Below are 15,738 nucleotides of genomic sequence, written 5' to 3' on the forward strand. Positions count from 1 at the left end.
AACCGATCACATTCAGTCTCATATCGGTTATACACCTGACATTAATTAAAGGGGCTCTGAATGAGAGAAAGTTTGACAGTTGTAGAATTATTCCTCTTGGTCTCATACTCCAAAAGCCATGGCCCACAAAGAACTTGAAAAATAAAACATGAAAGGGTTCTCATCATGGAAAGGTAACAGTCAGGACGGACAGTATCCAAATCACTAAACATTCCATGGAATACAGTGAAAACATATAGACAACAACAAGAGATCCTCTGCACTCACCCATTACATATACATTAGGAATGTGTCAGATCCAATATTTGGTTCAGAATTTGGCCAAATCATTTTGCAGAATTGGCTATGGCTGAACACTGTTGCATGGAAGAAATATGCTTATTAGGGTTTGAATTCTGTTTGGCATTAGAGCCAATCTTTTGTGGAGATTTTAATATTTGGCAAAAATACAAAAATTATGGATTGTGGATGTATCTAATTATGTTCCAGTATGTGATGACATGAACTATACTAACATCCACTTGATCTTATTGGAAGTGTTGACCAATAGCTGATGGTCACCAGGCATGAGTATTAGGCTGTGTACAGTACTTGCCTGTTTAATATCCTGCATGTGTCTGATTTTTTTTTTCTTCTTCTTTCCAGATGTTTATTGTAGATAAAGTGGAAGGAGATAATTGCTTTTTGAATGAATTTAACATTACTGGGTCCACTTATGCACCCATGGGAGAAGTGTAAGTTTAACTTCTAAGCATTTGCTTCTGTGTATTTTAGTGGTAAGCAGGGTTACGGAGGCTAATGCATACATAGATTCACACAAAAACAACAACGTTTGAATTTCCAGATAAACATTTCTTGTAGCCTTAAAGGGGATCTAAACCAAAAAATGAATTAATGTAAACTTTCACATGGTGCTCCTCTGAGTACTTTAGGTTACATTAATTTTCTATTTTTAGCGGTTTCTAGGAAATACACATTTTAATACAACTTATACCAGGCTTTTAGCTCAAATGAGTCAGCAGCTTAAGAGTTAACTGGATACAGGAAGTACATAAATGGGGTCACTGACATTTTGGGTCTTCATAAAGCTATTGAGCTAAAAGCCTGCTTATTAGCAGTGTAAAGTTGACAATATGTCAATGTGAATTAGAGGATCTTTATTAGTAAGTACTGGTATGGAATCCCTTGTCCGAAACCTCCAGGTCCCGAGTATTCTGCATAACAGGTCCCATACCTGTACTTACACAAAGTGTCCCTTTAACTAAAGAAGTGTTTCATTTACCTGAAATTTACAGTAAAGTAAGGGAATAAAACTGCATAGTACATTTCTTCCCTAAATGGAAGTAAGAAATGGAGAGTTCTTTGCAACCGCAGCATACATAGTTGTGAAACACATGCTTTTCATGGGAAGTAACTGTTTAGAGCAGTGCTGTCCAACTTCTGTTGTACCGAGGGCCGGAATTTTTCCGACCTACGTGGTGGAGGGCCGATAATGGAAGCCAGTTTTGACCACTCCCCTTTTTGAAACCGCACCCACTTGAAACCACACCCATGTTATCACATGACCATACCCATATTAATGGTTGTAGTACAGCAAAAACCTGCCATACTCTGCCTGCCCTACCCTGCCTGTGTGCCATACTCTGCCTTCCCTACCCAGCCTGTGTGTGCCATACTCTGCCTTCCCTACCCTGCCTCTGTGTGCCATACTCTGCCTTCCCTACCCTGCCTGTGTGTGCCATACTCTGCCTTCCCTACCCTGCCTGTGTGTGCCATACTCTGCCTTCCCTACCCTGCCTGTGTGCCATACTTGGCTGGTTTGTGCCATACTTGGCCTGTGTGTGCCATACTCTGCCTGCCCTACCCTGCCTGTGTGTGCCATACTCTGCCTTCCCTACCCTGCCTGCATGTGCCATACTTTCACTGTGTTTGCCATTCTTGGCTGGTTTGTGCCATACTTGGCCTGTGTGTGCCCTACTCTGCCTGTGTGTGCCATACTCTGCCTTCCCTACCCTGCCTGTGTGTGCCATACTCTGCTTGCCCTATGCTGCCTGTGTGTATGGCACACACAGGCAGCCTACAGTGACACAATGCTGGCACTGCTCCTACAGTCTGCACAATAACTATATATTAAACTTTTTAATTGCAGTAGCACCTCAGTATATGTTCTTTTTGTAGTGTGCAGGGATTATTTGTGGGTTTCTACTGCTCCTGAGGTGTGAACAGGGGAATAATGGGGGTGATTACAGCCTGAGCCTGAGGTGTGAACACTGCAGGGGGTGAACAATGCAGAGATTAAAAGGTGTGATCAACACAGGGGATTACATATTTAAACAATACAGCCTGATTACAGCCTGAATCTGAGGTGAGAACCATGCAGGGGGGGCAGTTAATCTCAGTACTGATACCATTTAAATCTTACACAAGAGTAAGCCATCAAAGCAGCCAGACAGGTGGGGGGCCACACAGAGGGGGGTCGCGGGCCGCCAGTTGGACAGCACTGGTTTAGAGCCATGCGGTATAGCATGTCTGTATATTCTTGATATGAGAAGATGGAAAAATCTGCACTTTTAGGTACCTTTTTATCTTTTATTCAAATCAAAGTATACATTTTAATGTTAATTGAGTTCATCCTCTCTGGTTAGGAGGGCTATAAAATATAGCAGAATAAAAAAAAAAAAATAAGCCCCAGTGCATCTCACAATTCTTTATCTGTTAACTAAACTTCTTATGATTTTTTTTTTTTCCCACAGGTTGAAAGATGACAAGCTGGTGAAATGCCACCAATATGATGGTCTTGTAGAACTTGCAACAATCTGTGCACTTTGCAATGATTCATCTTTGGATTTTAATGAGGTTTGTGTAACTGTAATTGACGGAGATCACACTAAAAAGCATTCTTTTTTTTTTTTTTTTAAGTGTTAGGTGGGCAGCATTTGTGTATAGAGCAGTCATTTTCATCATATGTTACAGCCACACGGGCCTGATTATCACATGTGGATAAACGCAGGGTGAAAATTAGCTACTACGTCAGTATAGCCTTTCCATGTGCCCATGTGTTCCATGTTATTTAATTATATAATTGCCTCGTAGTATTTATGTATCCCGGTACAAGAATCAGTGACTGTAAAGTATCAATTATTTGTGGGGATATATTTGCCTAAACTGAGTTAACTAAAACGTGCTAAATGCATTGCTTATGTTACAAGAAGCACATAGCTGACCCATATTCCTGTGTGTGAATCATCAGGCTTGCAGTTATATTGTCTTTGTTTTTTCTCTCAGGCTAAGGGAGTCTATGAAAAGGTTGGAGAAGCTACAGAGACTGCGCTCACATGCCTGGTTGAGAAGATGAATGTCTTTGACACTGATCTTAAAGGGCTTTCGAGAATAGAACGCGCAAATGCTTGCAACTCGGTCAGTTTCCTACATTAAACCTATTCATGCTTTGCAAAAAATGGATGCCTGGTCATGTACTCTAACCCTTCATAGAGATTTAAAAATATAACATCATTTAGGATGAAAAGCATGAGTTGGGCTAAAAAGTGAATTTCTGCAAGGGATATTTATAAAGGGTAGTTCCACTTTAAAGTTAAAGTATTTTACCTTAAATACACAAGGCAGAGCAGTTGAATAGTACTGTACAGTTTAAATGTTTCCTTACAAGCTTAGTGGTCATGCTAGGCTTCATCATAGTTCATTCATTCCACTGGTACTTGTGATGAATAAATAGATTTTATAGCATTATATTAATTATGAAAAGATGCTGTGATGTTTGTTGCAACTGATGATACTGGTGACTTTTTGTAGGTCATAAAGCAACTGATGAAGAAGGAATTTACTTTGGAGTTCTCAAGAGACAGAAAGTCCATGTCTGTATACTGTACACCAAATAAGCCAAGTCGCACATCCATGAGCAAAATGTTTGTAAAGGTAAGCGGAATGTTATGCTGCTACACAAGAGGTCATATTCAGTGTATGTGGATATTAGGTGAATACAATCAAGCAAGCTTGTGTGTCATTACTTTATTATAATGGCTGCCATTTCTGCTCTTCTGTTTGGTCTTTGGGGTTTTTATTAATGTGTTTTAATATCTTCTTATAACAACCAATAGGGGGCCCCTGAAGGTTTGATTGACAGATGTACCCACATCCGGGTTGGAAGTATAAAAGTTCCACTGACAGCTGGAATTAAGCAGAAAATCATGAGCGTCATTCGAGAGTGGGGAACTGGCAGGGACACACTTCGCTGTTTGGCCCTAGCAACCCATGATAATCCACCAAGAAAAGAAGACATGAACCTAGAGGATTCTACCAATTTTATTAATTATGAGGTAAAACATCATAAACTCAAAAAAACACAAAATACATTTACATTGTGACCAATTGGCTTCTGCATTTGTGCATCTTTTTTTTTTTTTTTACCTCCTAAAACTCTGTAAAACCTTGGCTAAATGCTAATGATTTTTGTATGTATGGAATGGCAAAATTGTATTTGGTGATGGCATCTGGAACCTTATGGGGTTGAAGCACTGGAATAAGATTATTGCAAAAAAATCACGGGGGGATTATATACTTAAAGTGGCACTGACATTAAGTTATGTTGGGAAAAGTTTTTTTTTTTTCTAAATTATTTATTATTTTCTGTTAGCATAGTTTATTAATGAAGCCCGTGCATGTTTGCTGTTTTTATGTTACTGTAGTCTAATATGTTTTTCATTTTTTCTCTGGCAAGTGTCTATATTCAACCAAATCTGTTTTTAATTTTAGACTAATTTGACATTTGTTGGCTGTGTTGGAATGCTGGACCCACCAAGAACAGAAGTGGCTGCCTCTGTAAAAATGTGCAGACAGGCTGGCATTAGAGTTATCATGATTACAGGCGATAACAAGGGAACTGCTGTTGCAATTTGCCGTCGCGTTGGTATCTTCCGTGAAGATGAGGATGTTTCTGAGAGAGCTTTCACTGGACGTGAATTTGATGAACTGTCCCCTGCTGCACAGAGGGACGCTTGTTTGAATGCACGCTGTTTTGCTCGTGTAGAACCTTCACATAAGTCAAAAATTGTAGAGTTCCTGCAGTCTTTTGATGAGATTACCGCCATGGTGAGGATGAATGTAGACATTTTGGGGGCTAAATTCACCAAAACAGTTGTTCATGCACTTACCAGACCAGGGGGTATTGAAAAATCAAAGCAACTGTAGTTCAAAAACATAATAGTGTTGCTATATAAAATATTATAGCATGTGATATTCAGGCAGTTAAATCCAGGGGACAGCATTTTGCATCCAGGTTTCCATTATAAAACTCAATATACAGCACAAGAAATGGGCAATCTTAAAATAACATAGGACAGTGAGATAACAGGCAATACTTTGACAGTTAAACTGCACAAAACTATTTTAACACATGTTCCAATCAAGTGTGAAATTGTTTCATAGATCAGAGAAGGAAATCTACAGTTATTTTACATCCGTATTTATTTTTCACAGACTGGTGATGGTGTAAACGATGCACCTGCGCTTAAGAAAGCAGAAATTGGAATAGCCATGGGATCTGGCACTGCAGTAGCTAAAACTGCATCTGAGATGGTGCTTGCCGATGACAACTTTTCAACCATTGTGGCTGCAGTAGAGGAAGGACGTGCCATCTATAACAACATGAAGCAGTTTATTCGATACCTTATTTCCTCTAATGTGGGAGAAGTGGTTTGGTATGTCATTATATATCTATTTAAATCTTACCAGAACTAAAGAGTTTTGCATATTATGTGAGCAGAGAGTGTGTATTTGTAGTTTCTAAAGGTTCTTTCATCAGGCTAATCGTGAATGATTGGAAATCAAAGAATTTGTATTATATTTTCATTTGGTTGTAGTGCAGTTCAGTCCAGTTATCCATTTTCTTAGTGCAGTCATAATGAATTCACTGATTCCACCTAAATACCTTGTGTTTTTTTGCAAAAAGGTTACTATTTTATCACTCCAAAATCTGCTGTTGTAGACGAGGTATAAGAGAGTGCATGTTACCTTTAGTCTATTCATAGCATTCTAAATAAATGGGACTTATTTGTGTTTTTGTTTTTATTTTAGCATTTTTCTAACAGCCGCTCTTGGATTCCCTGAAGCTTTAATACCTGTTCAGCTTCTGTGGGTCAATTTGGTCACTGATGGCCTTCCTGCTACCGCATTGGGTTTTAACCCCCCAGACTTGGACATAATGAACAAGCCACCCCGCAATCCAAAGGAGCCACTTATCAGTGGCTGGCTTTTCTTTCGCTATCTTGCCATTGGATGTAAGTGCAATTCCTGATGCAGCTATTAAACCTACAAATATAACCAAAACACTCTTGATATTTTATATTCAGCATGTTTACATCAATTAGGATTTTATGGGAAAATTTAATTACCAGTTTTTGAAGGTATACTGTTGCCACAGTAAGTCCTTACTTTTTTTTGTAACTCAAATTTTTATTTGGAGAGTTATCATGCAATACACATAATACATATTAAACATTGCTCATCAAGACATCTTGACAGTTAATTCGTTGGGATTTTCCTATATATGATATATAAATGAGATAAACATGGTATTAACATGGTTATAACAGATTTAGAACCGATAGAACAGTGAGTAATATAGTCCAGACATTATTACCTTGTATATTCTGTAGTTCTACAACCTCTATCTTTGTTATATGGCTTTCAACTTCCATCAATATGATTATTTGTGTTTATGGGATTTTCTGAGCTCTCCTGGGGGTACAATGCGAAATAGGCTTCCCATGGTGACCATACATTGACATTTGATTGTACATTATTTGTTATAGAGGCAGTCATGGTTCCAAATTGTTTATTGTTTTACACTCTTGTTATAACCTCGGATATACTGGGGATAGTTTGTGACTTCCATTTTGGAAGTAAGTGCTAATCGTGCCGCTGTTGTGATGTGGTTTACTAGTTTTTGAACTGGGCGTTTAAGTCTCAATATGGGTTGTCCCAGTAAGAGGTGTGGTAGTTGAATGTAAGTCCTTACTTTTATATAATAAACAATTATATAAAGTAGTTGAGTTTTAGAAAAACAGTAATTCAGTTATTGCCACCAACAGCAGGCCTATCTTGCTTTAGGTTGATCTCAGATATACACTACATTCAAAGCAACAAAGGGCAAGATTACATTTCTATCTGATCATCTTATTATAATTTATGACAACATTTCTTGCTATCATCCTTCTATACGAGTGGAAGAGGTTTAGAGGCCTGTTTGTATTGAACTTTATGTAAATATGTACAAAATCTCTTGTGTTAAAGAGACTAAAGGTGGTTATACACACACACACAGATATTATCATATTATCGTAATCTGTAAGTGAATGGTGGGAGACAAGGCAACAGATATTTGGAGAGGCCCTGGATATTGGTTGTCTTGTCTATTGGGCTTGTTGGAAAATTTTGATTGGGTACCTTTGTAAAGTGTATGGCCACCATAAGGACAGTAGCACAAGGAACAGTTTGTCACCTATCGTAAATCTGTTACTGTGGGTGTCCTTACTTTCTTTCCCACCAGCAGTAATGTAAAACATTACAGGAGCAGTAGCACAGATTTACTATAAACATCCTGTGTGCAATTGCCCTAATATAGCACCATTAACACTGAATGGGTCATAATGTTACAGCAAGTTTTGCTTGGGTGCTTGTGCCTTGATATATGATTGCTAAAGGACTAATGTAAAACAGCTTAAGCCCATGATCTCCCTGTGACATAACTTCTGTCTTAACCAACTAGATCCACCCACCCCATCAAGCATGCTGTAGAGAACTCGAAGTAGAATAAGGTTTCCGTACATGGAAATGTTTGAGTAGCCCTGTTTAATGCTATAATCACCTTGTCAAAACGTATTCATCTTTTAGTTTAATTCTTAAGATCCTTGACAATATTCTGCAGTCTTTTTGCTTCTATTACATAGCATATTTATACCAGATAGAAAGATTGTTGTGTTTAAGGCCTTTATACTTAAACCTTCTTTCTATATTGTGCCGAATAAATATAAATACAGATTCTTGCAAGGCTTTATTGTCTCAGTTTGCACAGCCTATAAGAAAGCATATGCTGTACATGTGCTGTAGTTATGTGTGTTGAAAGTCATAAGTACTATTAACCCAGTAACCTCATACCTTGGATCCTGGTATGCTAGCCATGCTCTGTGCTCATTTGTTTTGTTTATTATTGCGTGACAGGGTTCAGAGTAGTGGTAAGGAAGGTTACAGCCAGCCTGAGACAATGGCAACTTTGCCAGCAACATATTCATAAAAAGCAGGGTTTAAAGACAGGTCAGAATTATCTCTAGATTCACGTTTTAATATTGCCATTATAAGAAGGCAACAAATCAAGAAATAGTAGGACTAAGAAAAGCGTATTATGACATAATTTAAAATTTTTTATATTCTTCTACCTTCTCCTAGGCTATGTTGGAGCTGCTACAGTTGGCGCAGCTGCATGGTGGTTTATTGCTGCTGAAGATGGGCCAAGAATTACCTTCTATCAATTGGTACTAGTGATTTTTTTTCATTCCCCCCCCCCCCCCACAAACATTTATTTCTCTGTTAAGATGCTATGTTTTACAGTCGGTAAATCTTATTGTGGAACCTCTCATTTATCATACTGTTGGAGTTTTCTCATAGAAATTCACTCTTTTGGCAATCCTTATAGAGAAAATGCTTAGTTGTACAGTTACAGATAAACTAACATTATTGTAAGGGAGAAAATCTAGCTTTAGACAAGCAAACTTTAATGCAGAGAGGAAAATTAAAAGTTTACTTTACTAGTAGAATGTGTCCCAACACTGGCACCCCAAGTAAATTTAGCTTTTCTTATCTGTCTCTTTCCTTTCATTATTTTAACACCAAACCAAAAATAGCTCATTCATTCATTTTACTGAATATTAGTGCACAATATTATGCATTTTATCAAATGTAATTACATTTTGTATTTCATACTGCCTATTTAATTCTCTTATTTAAATATGCAATGTATTTTAGAGCCATTTCCTGCAATGCAGAGAAGAAAATCCAGATTTTGACGGCGTGGAGTGTGAAATTTTTGAGTCCCCTTATCCAATGACCATGGCTCTTTCAGTTCTTGTGACCATAGAAATGTGTAATGCATTAAACAGGTATGTGTATTGTATGTTTATGTATGTATTTGTTTATAGAGCACCACAATGTACACAGTGCTTTACAAGGTATACACATACATAGGGATGATATTATAATAAGTTAGACAGTAAGAATAAATATATGCTTTATTGCTTAAGTGTTTCAATACACAGTTGGCATGATGTCGCTGCACTAAAGAACTTTGTTTGTCATGCAGTGACATGTAGTCATTCTAAGTGTCAGCCACCATAATGCATTTGCAGTATTACTGATGCACCCTTTAAATTTATTTTATCCAGTATGTCTGCTTTTAGGTAGGTGTTTGTCTTTATTCAGCTTCTGAAGGTACCCAGAGTTTGTGGAATGTTAGATAAGCAAATTTCCAAGGTATATATACACTCTGAAATGCAGTTTTCGGCTGCCTATGTTAAGCATCAAAACTGAAATCTCAGGGTACCTGTTAAGCCTTTGTTGCCCCCAGGCATCTGTGTACAAGTGATAGTTGTGTTCAGTTGTGCAGAGCTTTGAAGCAATGTGACTATTAGGGGTTACCTTCAGTACAGATGAGAAATAAGTGATTTGTTCTGGTTATTGGATGTGATCCCTTTATTCACTTTTTTTCTTTTATCAAGCCTTTCTGAAAACCAGTCATTGCTGAGAATGCCTCCGTGGGAGAATGTGTGGCTTCTGGGTTCAATCTGCTTATCCATGTCTCTTCATTTCCTCATTCTTTATGTAGAACCACTACCGGTAAGTGAGGTGCAATCAACCACTTAGCATTTACTAAACCTGCCATGTTTGCATTTACTAACTATTGCTTATTTTTCCTTCTGCAGCTTATCTTCCAGATTACTCCACTCAACTTGATACAGTGGCTGATGGTGCTGAAAATTTCACTACCAGTTATACTTTTGGATGAGACTCTTAAATATGTTGCTCGTAACTACCTGGAACCTGGTAAAGAGTGTGAAAAGCCTGCAGCCAAACCATGTTCTTTTTCAGCATGCACAGAAGGGATCTCTTGGCCGTTTGTACTCATTACAATGCCCTTGATTATTTGGCTTTACAGCACCGACACTAACATTACTGAAATGTTTTGGTCTTGACTGACGGTTTTACGGAATGGAAATGTTTAAATTAACCTGTTCATTTTTTTTTTTTATTGTTTAAAAGCAATTTGTCGATTTCTGCTGAATTTCACATGAACATAGTGCTGGTGACGGCAAGTCTGTTTTCCATAGTAGATCATCCTTTGCTTCCCCGTGCCTCCTGACCCTAGACCGGATGAGAGGCTTTTCATTTTTTATATACACGTAGTGTTCATTGACATGTACAGAGAGCTAACACTATTTTATGCAAATATTTTTTGTAGATGGGGGAAAAAAAGAGCATGTACAGTGTTTTGTTTCATACAGTTCATCCTTATAACATGGAAGCAAATAAAAAAAGGAAATAATCAATGGACACTATTTGCAGAAAATTGGCAGAAGATTTAGGGAATGTGATTACGTTGCTAAAACTCAAGCGCATGATCTGTCTTTCTGCATGGTTTTTTGTTTTGTTTTGTTTTTTATTTCAAATCACTATGCTGTCTGTTTATTGGTCGGTCTTAGCCATAAGCCAGTTTTTCTGCACTAAGCAGAGCACTGCTACCTCAGTCAGTATTTTGTTTTCCCATATTCTCATTTCACTGTTTGTGCTTCTCTGTTTACACCATTCTCTGTAAGAGGTATGCCTATTCTTGCTTGTGCAGAAAATTCCTTTCAGGTTCAGATCTTCTTTCCAACCCATAGCTTTTAAGGTTATTTATTTAAATGTCTCATGTATTTTATTGTAATAGACGTGTTTTGTTTTGGGGGTTTTTTTTGTTTGTTTTTTTTTAAGGTTTTTTTTTTTTTTTTTTCCTTAATTTTTTGCCAGTGTTGACCATATTAGGGTCTCTGTGTCACAACTAGTTAAAAATAAAACCTTTAAACAGACGGAGGAAAAAACAACTTGCCGTTTGTCTTACAACCGCTTTATCACCTAAGTTCCTTATTTTCTTTTAAGGGTTTTTCTACCTTAGAGCATTTTGTAATCATAATATGTGTATGAATGGCAACTTGCACTGCAGAGTTAAAGGCTGAATTGTTTCACGTGTTTTAGTGCATACATAACCATTCATCTGCTATTCTTATTATATAGCAAGTAAGTGATCTGACCTCTGTTAACAACAAAGGTTAGAGACAGAACTTGACTTATAAACTGTGTGCTTTTTTTATGTACAATCTGTAAATAGCACATGACCAAATGGACATATTGTATAGAACTATTTTTTATTTTTAAGTGACACTAATATTCATCATTCCACTGTAATCGTTAGAGCATGTTTTCAAGTTGATTTTCTTCAGCCTCCACTGTTTGTCATTAACCGTCCTAACTGTGGTGTTTTCTCTCCAATGCCTTCCAAATTCCACCAACTAAAGTGAGTATCCATTGTCTGTCTTATAACACTCCGTCTCAGCCAGTTCATGTAGTGATGCAAGAAATTACAATCTGTATTGTTGCTAAAAATAAACAGTTATGGTTCCTTTGTCTTCACTGCCTTTGTCATAACACTACATTCCATTTGATACCCTTAGCTAAGTCATTCTGTATAGGTGATTGTCTTCATATACAACAAAAGATAGCTGTCATATGGACATGTTGGACGAGCTAATTCGGGACCTTCATAAGAATATTCACTAATAACCCATATTCAAAAAAGCTGCAACATATTATATCTGACATTCCAAAGTAACAAACCAGGTACATTATAAAGTCTGTCACAGTCCGAAACCCCCCAAGTTATCAAACTTTAAGTCAAATTTCTTAAGCACCTCTTAAATTGTTTTTGAAGGGCCATATCTGACCCTTAAGGGGCCTCAAGTTGGACAGCTGGCTTCATAAAGTTGCATTAATGTATGTGGAGATCTACAGCTGTGAAGTTAATGTCTTACTGGCTGTAATTTACAATCGCACCTAACTAGAGTGCTACCTTTTTGTTCTATGTGCATCCGCCTACTGTCAGATGGAACTCCAGCATGGAATCTCCTCCAAAGCCAGATCAGGTTAGGGCCTTCAAGACTCTTCAAAGCCTGGCTTGGGATATACAATCACAGTGCTTAGTGTTCAAATGTCAGTCCAAAGCTGCTCAGTTAATTTACATATCTTAAAGCTTTTAACTGTAAAAAATGCTTAAGGATAGAATTATAATTTGATTTATAGGCTGTTGGCAGTTATTCAAACATCCATACTGAAGAGATTGAGACTTGGGGACAAATGCGGGGGCACATCATTGACTACACCTTGACAGACAACTAATCTTCCCGAAATACCTTCCCACGGCAGTAAAGTAAATCGCCAGTGGGAAGATATGAATTTTCGACCTGCGAAGTTCACCACCAGACGGCCACTAGGCATATGTTAGAGTTCAGAGACTCAACTTAATGTTTTAAAGCATAATATTAAAAATGAAATAAAAAATTCTTCATGCATGGCAAGATGGCTATGTATGAAATTATTTTAAATAATATAAAATTTGTTTATATTACATTATTATATTTGCAAATATATATATTTTTAAAATATATATTGTGTGTAAATGTTAAAATGTGCAGTTGGCACCCTAGTTATTTTAACTTCTGAAAGGGCAAGTCCAAATAGCTAGGGAACTGAGGCTGGAGTTCCCTAATCTAAATTTATCATGCCACCAATGCAATATGTATAATGTATGAACTCTCTTGGTTCCCATGCATCCCTTTAATTGCATGCTTGGTGTGTAGCCCAGCTGGCTACATTGCTGGCATTCACATAAAGGCACAATAGCCCTAAGACCTTAACATTTAAAGTTTTACTAGTCAAAATACAGCTTAATTTAGATTTCAGTTACAGGTATGGGATCCATTATCCCATGGAAACCTGTTTCCAGAACGTTCAGAATCGCAGGAAGGCCATCTCCCATAGACTCCATTTTAAGCAAATAATTCAATTTTTTTTAAATTTCTTTTTTCTCTAATAATAAAACAGTAAGTTGTACTTGATGGTAACTAAGATATAATTACTCCTTATTGGAGGCAAAACAATCCTATTGAGTACAATTAAAGTATGGTGATCCAAATAATAGAAAGATCCCTTATCCAGAAAACCTCTGGTCCCGAGCATTTTGAATAACAGGTCCCTGTACCTAATGATGTAGGGTAGACCATGCTCGTTTCTTTACATGTGTATGTATTGCCTTGGCAGATTAAGGATGGGTCTTGTGATTGGTCAGTTGGACCACTCTCTCTAAATAACTGTGCTACTGTTCCAAACCCCACTGTGATCTACTTTATATTACTGGTATCTTAGACAGCCAGGCAGTGCTTTCCATTTCAGCCCTCCCTTTTGTTTCCTACATCAGTAACATTTGCCCTGTACCAGATAACCAGAAATAACTCTTAACCCTAATGAATAGTTTGTCTTGTGAAATCACCGTGTGCTATTAACTTCACTAGCGCAACTGAATTCTCTACAACTACAATTCACCAAGCAATCACAAAAGTCCCATTAAGTCCTGTCACCCAAATGTGCAGATATTTACTAAAATGACTATAATACAAAAAATGTAATGCTAATTAATAAGCCCAGAATCTTGTCTTAATAGCCAGAGTTCCCATGTTTATAAAGTGTTTATATACAAATAAGTCAAATGGTGCTCTCTTTCAGCTACTGCTTCTCCTTCAGCTGCTGTAACTCCTTTTTCTTTTTCTTCTTTCTTTTCAGAAAAACTGGAGTAATCCCCTTCTTAAACCAATTATGCAGAAATGTAAGGTTGCTTTGTTGCGTGCATGTGTGTATTTAGAGACAGTTACCCAAACAGTTACAAAGAGAAAACTCTCTGCATGTGTAATAAGCTTCACAGAGTGTGCTATATGGAGGGAGAATAAAGTGAAAGATCAGTTCAATGAGTTTCCACAGAGACCCCTGGATTGTTTGCTGCGCAGAGAAGATGCCATGTTTAATCTTAACACGTTAAACCTTTTTGCTGCTTTTGGGGTGAGGCCCTGCATCCCGTCTGGTTCCAAGTCCACCCTAGCATCAAATGGCTACAGGAAAACCTAAGCAGCACAGCCAAGTTTCCATGTTTTCCGCCATGTAAAATGTCCTTTGTTCATGTACAATATCATTGTAGTGCATGCTTTCAGTTGTAAGTAGCCAAATGTCTGTATTTTCTCATCTCCTTTCTAAACAGCTATGTACAATATGCACTTCTATTTATACATTCATTGAAGAAAAAAGAAAAAAAAAAGAAACTACAGGTGTTAAATGTTTAAAATGTAAACTCCAGTTCAACCATTTCATAGTTCATTTTTTAATTTTATTTTTTTGTGCAAAGGTAACTTTTGCACTGTAATAATGTAACTTATTAAATGAATTTTAAAGAGGTTAATAGAATTTGGTGCAATACAGATATTGTGATGCATTTATTTCAATCCAAGTCAGTAACTGCAAACGCATGTTTGTGCTATAGACAATTGTAAATAGAAATCAGTTGTTTATTTGAACACTGACGCAAGCATCATACAGACGTCATGGTTTCAGGTGAATAAAAGTTTGTTCTACTCTGGACTCTGCCTTAACTTTGATTTTTTTCCCCCTCTTATTTCTGTGAAAACCTCCAGATACCTTTCCAACTTTGGAAAAGTTCCCCTTTGGAGGTTGACCTTGATGTTAGTTGATTGGCTATGTGCAAAGTTGTTAAGACAGTTGTGTCATAGTAAGGATAACTGTGAGCTAGTTTCCTCTCCACATACAGCCCTATTTATAGAAATTGTCCTGATTTGCAAGATGAATTGGTTTCACTTACATAAACACACAGTGTGGATATTTTCTAACTGTAGTTAAAACCAAGTTCTCATCTCAAATTCTATGAAGATTAAGTACTGGCATGCGTATCATTTTATTTATACAAAGCAACTTAAATATGAGGCTAACATTTCAAAGAATAGAAAGGAGAGCCATATAATAGAAGTTACACACACACAATTCCATTTAAGATAAAGTGCCAGTTTTTAAGAGAGATATAAGATGTTTCCTGCCCCACAGAGCTTATAATTCAGGAGAGTGACTTTAGTATCACAATAGCCTTGGATACTATGCTTGTTTAAGAACTCATCCAGGCCCCTCTTAAAGGCATTAACATTATCTGCCATTACAACATCACTAGGGGGGGGCATTCCACAACCTCACTGTCTTCATCATGAAGAACCACCTGCACTTCTTTAAATGGAAGCACTGTTCCTCTAAAGGGGAGGCCTCTGGTGGGCTGATCATTTTTATGGGGAAAAAAATAAAACTGCCTATATTCCCCTCTAACGTACTTGCACAGAGTAATCATCCCCTTGCAAGTGCCTTTTTTCCCCCACAGACAACAACCTCTAACCTCATAGTTAAAATCTTCCATGACAGTTTAGTTGCACAGTGAGGCCTTACCAGAGACCCATAAAGAGGCAAAATTGTGTTTTCATCCATTGAGTCAATGCCCTTTTTTATACAAGACAGCACTTTATTTGCTTTAGTAGCCAC

The 15,738-nt window shown here is 37.4% G+C and overlaps 1 protein-coding gene across 4 annotated transcripts in view; it reads left to right on the forward strand.

The window, feature by feature from the left end:
- The window catches only part of atp2a2 (ATPase, Ca++ transporting, cardiac muscle, slow twitch 2), a 30,779-nt gene extending 15,998 nt beyond the window's left edge, over nucleotides 1–14,781 (forward strand). The window contains exons 9-21 of one of the 4 annotated variants that reach the window (XR_001923782.2): nucleotides 646–734; nucleotides 2,754–2,856; nucleotides 3,286–3,417; nucleotides 3,811–3,933; nucleotides 4,116–4,334; nucleotides 4,771–5,106; nucleotides 5,494–5,714; nucleotides 6,091–6,293; nucleotides 8,461–8,546; nucleotides 9,037–9,170; nucleotides 9,786–9,903; nucleotides 9,990–11,617; nucleotides 13,936–14,781. Coding sequence is in view for 2 of the 4 variants with exons in the window: in XM_031892688.1 (XP_031748548.1) it covers nucleotides 646–734; nucleotides 2,754–2,856; nucleotides 3,286–3,417; nucleotides 3,811–3,933; nucleotides 4,116–4,334; nucleotides 4,771–5,106; nucleotides 5,494–5,714; nucleotides 6,091–6,293; nucleotides 8,461–8,546; nucleotides 9,037–9,170; nucleotides 9,786–9,903; nucleotides 9,990–10,100; nucleotides 13,993–14,274 (2,157 nt within the window). In the remaining 2 variants the exon portion in view is untranslated. Of the gene's footprint in view, nucleotides 1–645; nucleotides 735–2,753; nucleotides 2,857–3,285; nucleotides 3,418–3,810; nucleotides 3,934–4,115; nucleotides 4,335–4,770; nucleotides 5,107–5,493; nucleotides 5,715–6,090; nucleotides 6,294–8,460; nucleotides 8,547–9,036; nucleotides 9,171–9,785; nucleotides 9,904–9,989; nucleotides 11,941–13,935 lie in introns of all 4 variants that reach the window. The other 3 variants (XR_004220358.1, XM_031892688.1, XM_031892684.1) reach the window with 3 other exon arrangements.
- The last annotated feature ends 957 nt before the right edge of the window (nucleotides 14,782–15,738 follow it).

This window comes from Xenopus tropicalis, chromosome 1 (assembly GCF_000004195.4).
Source record: "Xenopus tropicalis strain Nigerian chromosome 1, UCB_Xtro_10.0, whole genome shotgun sequence".
NCBI lineage: Eukaryota > Metazoa > Chordata > Amphibia > Anura > Pipidae > Xenopus > Xenopus tropicalis.